This window comes from Centroberyx gerrardi, chromosome 18, assembly GCF_048128805.1.
Source record: "Centroberyx gerrardi isolate f3 chromosome 18, fCenGer3.hap1.cur.20231027, whole genome shotgun sequence".
Lineage (NCBI taxonomy): Eukaryota > Metazoa > Chordata > Actinopteri > Beryciformes > Berycidae > Centroberyx > Centroberyx gerrardi.
The window spans coordinates 12830956-12840046 of NC_136014.1; the positions used below are offsets into that span (position 1 = coordinate 12830956).

At 43.0% G+C, this 9091-nt stretch overlaps 1 protein-coding gene across 1 annotated transcript; it reads left to right on the forward strand.

The window, feature by feature from the left end:
• Positions 1 to 3646: 3646 nt before the first annotated feature.
• Positions 3647 to 6980, forward strand: LOC139925160 (protein c-Fos). Its single transcript, XM_071916413.2, has 4 exons — positions 3647 to 3781; positions 4401 to 4616; positions 5357 to 5464; positions 5673 to 6980. Exons 1-4 carry the CDS (start codon positions 3647 to 3649, stop codon positions 6378 to 6380), a joined length of 1167 nt encoding a protein of 388 aa, XP_071772514.1. The 3' UTR covers positions 6381 to 6980.
• Positions 6981 to 9091: the final 2111 nt, after the last annotated feature.

The window sequence follows — 9091 nt, forward strand, 5'->3', positions numbered from 1 at the left end:
GTGTGTACTTTTCCATGCTAGGTGCTTGCTTCTCCCAACGGTGGCCTACCTTGTTCATAAAGGTCTTCCCCATGGTTGTTTATGTTAGGCATGGTGTGGGAATCCCCAGGCCTCCCCCTCTGCGATTTACATATAGACTAATGCCTCAGATGCAGCTTTGAGAAATCCATGCACACTTTTTATGTCAAGGACGCCTTGCCAGAAACACATTGATGAAGAATTAGTATAATGAACCCCCATTAAACATTACCAACGCTAGCAATATTACTTAGCCTAAATAAACTATAGGTGCTGAGTAAACATTAGTAAAGCCCCAGTCACTCTTATTCATTCTCTCATAGTGCAGAAGTCTGTTGAATGAAATACTAGTGAAATTACAGTGTTCCTCATTTTCCTGGGGGCCTTCTGGAAACCTGAAGGACCCCTCTAGGTCCCTGGACCCCACTTTATTAACCAGTGTCCTATATAGGCTATAATCACTTCATTCAATCAGGCTGGGCTATACTTAAACGTAAAATAAGCAGTTGAAGGCTTGCACTAAAGTTGTGTTATTATGTCAAAGTATGGGTAAACAAGGGTTTCTGGGCCAAACACAGCAATGTTTGCCAGACAGAAGGATCATAACTTGTTTCCCGCGTTCATGTTTTGTTGAACATTCCTGGTTGCCGTAGCAACACTCCACCCCTTCGCGTCAGTGACGTTCACGTTTTGCATAGCGCCAAAGATTGTATATGTTCTGGAGGTAAATCACTCGTCATAGTAAAGAAAAAACCGGTCCTACAGTTTTGCCCCAGGCAGAGACAGTCACGCAACACGCCGTTACCATGGTGAATGACCTGATACACCTGAAACAAAGTGTTTTTGCCTCAAACACTATTCATCACAGAAACAAACTTGATCTTAACACTACTTTCAGTGTGTGTGTTATACTTGGTCCAAATGAATACTATATGTTTTTAATGGAAGATATCTGCAACAATATGCCATATCTTACTAGTTTTCCATTAACTCCAATACTATGAGAGCAGACTGTGGTCCGCGGCGCTTCGAGGTGACAGTTTGCTGTGTCTGGAAACAGCACGGCAGTATTATGTCACCGGGAAACGGCGGCAGAGTGAGAGCTCTTTGCTTCTTTTTCTTCCCAGACAGCTCTCTCTCCGTCTGTCTGCGGAGCAGCGGAATGAAATCGGACACCATGCAGCCAATTTGCCTAGTGACCTGTTTGAGGAGTTTGTTTGACCGGTTGGCAGGAGCAGACTGCAATCTAGAATAGTCTACTTCGATGCTGAACTAATCTATTTGCAGACGTTTAGACAGGCAGAGGTTTTAACTTCTTTACACGACTACTAGTTCTTTGGATGTAACCTGCAGTAGCCTAATGTAGTGGTATAAATAAACTATGACTTCCAGTCGGTGATCATAAGACAAACGACCATAATAAACAAAAATCAGTTAACTTATTGAAGTACAGAAACGTTACAAAAACCTCTTTTCATATAGCTTACATCAGTTTGATATTACTTGCTATGATGAAGCCTATAGTAAATGTATCTCCTAATATTTATGACAACTGAAAAAGTGGGTGAACTCTATTCCGCAAGTAAAAGGTGGATAAACTACTGCAAGTTTGTTTTACCCCCCACTACAGTCCATGCATTGTAAATTGTAGTACAGTCATGAATTATCTGGTTATTTTTTAACGCTATTTATGAACAATCCCATAAAAATCACGGGGATGATTCACTGAAACCAGGAGTTTGAATAGAGACCTGTAATTTTGCTATTCAGTAACCTGTAAGATCTATCCGCCTAATTTACACGCTTGAACTTTGAACGCTGATGTCATCTAGTCTAAAAATAAACGTCGCCGGTTTCCCACATTCACGCTCAAGTTGTTTAGATGAAAACATGTCTTTGAGCCGGAGTGAGGGGTGTCTCTGTAATTAAGCCCAACCTCTGAACCCTCCGCTCCTGAATGGGCCTAAACGACCACCTAATGATGTGCCAGTAAATGACCCCAGAGGGGCTGGGACTGCCGGGAAGCGGAGCGCGCAGCCCCGCTGCGGAGGGGGAGAGGCCCCTCCATTCACGACCCATCACTTTCACTTGAGAGGATCTGTGAGCTCATCTGAGGGCTAAATATAGCAGAACTTCATGCCAAATATTTCTGAGGAGCCGACATGCATGTGGGAATAAAGCTCGGACAATAGATACACAACTGATTAGAGGTGCATGGTCAAAACGGTGATCATCATAAGGCCAAAGTTAATAAAAATCAATTATAGCCTACTTTCAGAAAAGCATTCCTCCTTCAAATGACCCTATCCTAATATCCTGTATCACTTTGATGCTACTTATGATATAGTATATACACTATGACTTCATAAACATGTATTCCTAAAAGGCTGGGTAAATTCTATTAAAATAAAAAAAGGCGGGTCAGCTGAGTTTAAGTGCACGTGTTTACCCTCCTTTACACCCCTTTATTCCTAAATTAGCGCCTGCACCCATTCAGGGCAAAGCTATGACGCTGTTATTATCAGGTACAATGCATGACGGGCATTCCTTTAGCGCATGTTTCAGTTTCTTTTGTTTGTGTGTGTGTGTGTGTGTGTGTGTGTGTGTGGGCCGTAGCCACACGGTGTTAAGCGGTGCGCTGCGTCTGTCTGCGCCGTGTGTGTGTGTGTGTGTGTGTGTGTGTGTGTGTGTGTGTGTGTGTGTTAACCGGAAATGCCATATATGGTTGGGCCGGTCGACTTGGCGATTGGCTGCTTTACTACAGCGACAAGTCTGTTGCTGGAGCTCTATTCATATGTAGAGACAGGTGATAAATAATATCCTATATAGACTCTAAGTTATTGGCTGATGTGGAGGAATTGAAATATAAAGAAGCTCAATGCACGAATGTAATCATGCAGGGTTTCACATGAAAATCGATGAGCTGAGGTAATAAATGTTGTGGCATTAGACACAGACAATTATTTTTAGCATTATTCTAATCAGATTGACACGGACTCCTGAAAACACTGCTTTTGTGGCAATAACGAGGTCGACGGGTACATATCAGGTTATTAATCTACCGATTGCATTGCCTATCACTGTTTTCTACTGCCTGAAAAAATAAATCTGTTTATATGAATTCAGATATCGATAAAGAAACGTGTCATATATGTGATGAAGCTGCGCCGACATAAAGGGAACGTAATGTACATGATGCAGATGCTGCATACATGAAGTGACGTGGTTCATTCATAAGGCAGTGGGCACTTCTGGGAGGGGGGGTCACTTTCCTACATGCTTGCTATTTTGTATCATATTTGAATAAAGATGGTTATTTCACATGGACGGGCTGCTCAATCTTACTTGTTCAGATGTTTTAGCGTTGTAATTGTTAAATTGGAAAACATTTGCTCGCTTCTTTTAGCCATTTCACAACCTCTCCTTGTCTGAAATGGTTCAGTCTCACCACACAGATTTCATTCATAAAATTCCAGCTCACTATAAAAGGCGGGCCTCTCCATTATCTGCACAGTTACCATTTATGAACCCGGCAAATGGAATACAAGTGGGCGTTATAGGTGTTAGATTTTCTACTTGCAAAAGATAAAATCTTCTATCTTTTTATGCTGTGATTTTTGATGAAAACATGCATCCAGACTCCAGCCCTGAATACGACTCGTCGTCCAGCTGTAGCACAGCATCGCCTGGCGGGGACACCCCTGGGTGCAGCCAGCATCCTCCTGACTCGCTTTGTAGCGCATCATCAATGGACAGCACCAAGGTATAAGCGGATATAATGCTTTGCATGAAAAAATTAATCCACATAACAGGAAATCTAGCAGAGCAATTCATGCACAAGCCTGCTGCGCTGATATGTGGCGGTTATATTGTCAAATTCCTGACACATATCCAAGCACATTCCATAGATATTCCTTGACAGAATGACTGTCCCATGCTCTACATGACTCCATGTAGACAAGAAAATGCGCAAGCTCTACATTGCAATCTGTAAATCTGTAGATGTAGGGTTCAATCTTATTGTCGATGAAGCCTTTTTCATCCTACTTTTTATAGATACATGTCTTGGTCGTGACCTTTCAATATAGAATGATAATGATGATGAAGGTGATGATGGTGATGGTGATGATGATGATGATAGTGATGGTGATGATGATGATGAAAATGAATGAGGGCGATGATTATGAGGCTTTTTGATGGATTCATAGACAATCCAGTATTGATTTAGTCTTTTTTTGGCATTCCTCAGCCAAATGATTGATGAACCATTTAAGCACATTTAAAGGTCAACCATAAACGTGGCTGCTCATTCACACTGCTCAGACAAGGTAAAATAGTGTTTGACTGCACGAATATGTGTGTGTGTGCTGTGGGTTTTCCAGGATACCGAGACAAGTGCAGCAGACTCCTTTGTTCCGACTGTGACTGCAATCTCAACCTCGCCGGATCTGAGGTGGATGGTGCAGCCGACAGTCATCACATCTGTCTCCCCCTCATCCAGCCGAGCAAAGCCCAAAGCTCACGGCGTCATCCAGTCGTCTTCCCCGGCAGGTGCAACCAAGGCACAGCCCTCCAGCAGGAAAGGGCAGAAAGACCAGGTAGAGTCATGCAGGGATTTGGGCTTTAACATCTTAAATAGTGTCTTCAGTCTTCAGTGAAAATTGGCTGGTAAAGCGTCACAGTGTTTTCCCAGCAACGAATTGCTATTTTTTTTTTAAATGTATTAACAATCAATCAATCAATCAATCAATCAATCAATCAATAGGCTAAATTTGTTATTGCCCCACTCTATCTAGCATATATCTCATTCCATCCCATGATTCGTTTTCCTCTGAGTGAGATTAGATGGAAAATTGGACATCAACGTTATTTGGTTTCCCTGATCATTCACAGGAGAGGGAACTGAGTTATCGCGATTTTTGAAGGTAAAAGAGGACGCAATTATCTGTTTTTGCTGTGAGCGGAAAAGTAATGTAACGAGTAGCATGCTATCCCAAATTACTGCTCCTAGGGAGCGTTAGATATACGTTTGATATGAGCAACGAGTAACGATTAGGACTACATTACTAAGTAACGAGCCCAGCACTGTTAATGAGTGGATGGGGAAAATAAATAAAATGCGCGTTCACGTGGCCGGCTAGGTAGACCGTGCCAGTGGTGCAGCATTTTAACGCCTGGACAGAATCAAGGAGAGTCTGCACCGACAGTTTTCTCAGCATACTGCGACGAGGAAAGATTATTTCCTTGGCAAGCGAATTAGTCTCAAAGAGCCAAATGCTGATACGGCAAGAATCTCCAGGATGCGCATTTAAATAGCTTTTTTCGTGATTGATTTTAGCCTTCCAAAGAGGAGGAGGAAAGGAGGAGGATCAGGAGGGAGAGGAACAAAATTGCTGCAGCAAAGTGTCGTAACAGACGGAGGGAGCTCACGGACACTTTACAAGCTGTAAGTATCCTGTTGTATGAAATCAGGGAACTGCTTTAATTCACAGAGCATACTCCTCCAAATAAGCTAAGGGCATACATGGCATGTCACATGTCATTTATGATCACAGGAGCATAGCAGAGATGACTGCAGAACACCATAGGGCAGCAGTCTTCCCTTCCGTCCTCATGCCAAGTCTAATTTCTCATTTTGTCCTTCATCACCTCAGGAAACTGACAAGCTTGAAGAGGAGAAGGCCGCTCTGCAGACCGAGATAGCTGATCTCCTGAAAGAGAAGGAGAGACTGGAGCAGATGTTAGCCTCCCACAAACCATCCTGCAAACTACCTGATGGTGATGAAGAGGAGGTGGAGGAGGTGGAGGATGATGAAGATGATGTCGACACCATGCTGCAGGACCCCCCAGCCTCCCCGCAGCTGCTCTCCATGTTAGAGAATGTCAAAACTCCTGAAGGCAACGCGGCGATGGCAGAAGGCCCCATTGCCTCAGACATGGACACCGTCCCTTGCATCTCCGCAGCGGCCATTTTGGGGAACTCCAACATCCTGCTGTGCTCGAGCGCAGAAGAAGAGCCTCTGGAGGACTTGAAGGGAGACGACCTGGACGACTTGGTGCCCAGCCTGGAGATGGCGGTGGCGGCTGAGGCGGCCGCATCCGTCCCAGACATTGACCTCGGCGGGCCCTTCTGCCTCTCAGACTGGGAAACCCTGTACAAGTCGGTGGCGAACGACCTGGAATCTCTGAGCACACCGGTCATGTCTTCCAGTCCCACTTGTAGCAATTACCGCACGGTGTTTTCCTTTAATTACTCTGAGATTGATTCCTTGGCTGAGGGGTGCGAGAGCCTCAAAAGCGGCCTGGGTGCGTCCGAGCTCATGAAAGATAGTCTTAATTCTCCAACGCTTCTGGCCTTGTGAATGCAAAATGAGTTATGCAATGATTGGACATAACTGTATTTGGTTTCTAACCAGCCAACAAAGCTATGGTCTCTCTCCAATAATCTTTTGTAGTGTAAGTTTCGGTGTTGTGTAAACCTTAACATCGAGGTTTGTGTAGATGATATGTTTTCTGTGACTGTAACAGGGTTGACTGATAGGTGGTCCACACCTATGGTGCAATGGCAGTTCATTCTCTGGAATGAGATTTCGTGCTGGTATCAAAGTGCATGCAAATATAAATCATTCATGATCTAAGAGGTTGTATCTTTTAGTATTTTTCATCTCTAAATGTTATGTGAAGTTAGACCGTGCTCAATATGTGTACTACTGTTAACAAGTTGTGTTGTAACAAGTGAAAATAGCAGGGTTACTGATGTGTAGCTAAGTGTATCATCTTGCTGTATGGTGTCCCCTGACTTGACATTTATTTTCAAGTTTTCCATGAAAACATCATGTCATGTATTTTATCGAGATGTATTTTATGACATAGTTTATTTTTTTACTTATAAAAAACAATGACTCAATCAGATGCAAAAAATATATATAATGCTGGAAATAAAAAGAGATATCAACCACTAACTATTTCCTACTGTTCTCATTAAATCAGGAATATTCATGCTCTCTGGTCTCGCATGCAGCGAGCCATGCAGATTTCAATTTGTCGTTTTTAGACTTGCATAAAGTGCATGACTGCTGTCGCGGAGGATTGCATCATATTTTTAATGAGTGGGAGCAGAAAGAGCAAGTTAATGATTTATTCATTGTTCATCGTTCCAGTTTTCTCACGGTCAAGGGAATCTGGTTCCACGGCACGGAGCGTGCAGTGCGTGACGTCAAGACGCGATTGCCATATCGCCTCACTTCCCTGACCATATTTGGCAAATGCAGTTGTTTTGTTTCCATGGAGACGGTGTCATATTTCGAGCTGGAAGATTTTTACCGGAAAAAGACGAAGCACTCGCGCGAGCGTCGTGTCGAAGAGAAACAGACGCAACGAAACCTTCTTAGAAATTACAGAGCGGGCGTCACGTGCATAATGATAATTGGTCTGCTAAGTAATCTAATACTGGCAATGCCTTGAATAGCAAGCGCTGCAGTTCCTGAAGGCTATTTGGTTTGTTCATGAGAAGTTAAATATTTATCTGAGTATCTGCAGTGCTTTTTGTTTCAAGGCAACAGTAACCCCACATCACACTAGTAAACCCAAACGAGTAACATTTAGTTATTTATTCATGTTACCAAGCCTTTGTTTTGTGTAATATTTACCCGTGACAGGGTTATGGTGCTGAACTGCTCAGTTTGCAGATCTGCCTGTCTGACTCCTCTCTCTACCTGCAGGTATGTTATCGGTAGGGGGCGCTGCAGCACGAGCTGTGGCAAAATGGAAACCAAGAAACAACTGGGCTTACCCACAATTTGCCAAGCTGTGTGTGTTTAGTGTATTAGCGCCCTGCTATTTTAGTGTCATGATGGATGGGCCTGTCAGCAACTCACATATCTTCTGACTCAGACTCTGTCCACTCCAGTTTTCACATTAAAACGTATGCCCACTGTAGTGCTGCTCATCTCCTACACATATCCTGTGTTAGAGTTGTAAAATATCCCATACAGTCATCTGTTCACAACCAGCCGCCAAGCCACAGCCTTCCTTTGTCAGTGTGAAGTGTTGAGTGAGAGTTTAGTAGGATGGTTTTTTATTTTTATGTTGGGAGCGAGGCCACTGCCTACTATCCCTCTGGAGTCTGACTGAGTGTGTGTGTGTGTGTGTGTGTGTAGAGGAAGTCATATGGAACACCAATGCATCACCAGTCAAAAGTTTGTACACACGCATTTCAGTGATTTTGCAGTGACCAAAAAAGTGTTAAACAAATCAAAACTATCTTATATTTTAGATTCTTTAAAGTAGCCGCCCTTCGCCTTGATGGAAAGGCAAAGGCTTTGCAAAGAAATTCATACATAGGCATCAACTTCACTGTTTATATTTATCTAAGAAACACATTTCAAGCATTTAAGCAGAAGCCTTTAGATCAAAATGGCTTTAAGAGAATGAAAAACATAGTAGATTCAATCAGGTGTGTCCAAACTTTTGACTGGTAGTGTAATATTACTTATTACTTATGAGTATTATAATAATATTACTTATTCCAACGTATAGATTTATCAGACTTCAAACAATATGAATTGAATGTATAGCTGTAAGTTTGTTGCTTGTTTGTAAACTTCAAAACAAAAGGTTAAAGGTCGGCCTGCCTGCTCACCCTCATAATGTTTCAGCATGAGACTCCTCGACAACACCAGCACCCTGTCACATCTCTCACGTTGCTTGGTTACAGATCTCTACCTTTCTGTTATTTAGTGTGCGCTCATTTTTTCCAAATCTGTTATCTCATCCTCCCGTCCCTCCTGACCGCTCTGTTTCCCACTCGCTGTGATATTCCCAAGGAAGTGCTATATTTACATGGATAAATCAATGTCATATGGGTTTTTGGACGACTGGGTCACCTGACTGTGGGTGACGCTATGGAGACATCAGCAGCCTCGTACTGGAGCCGAAGGCCGTATTAATGTGTATATGGAATCAAATCACACTGTCAAACTGCACTGTCCGGTTCTGAGTAAAGATGACACCTGCAAGGATACAGCAGAAGGAAAGCAATCTGGTGCTGATGGATAGTTTGTTTACACATGAC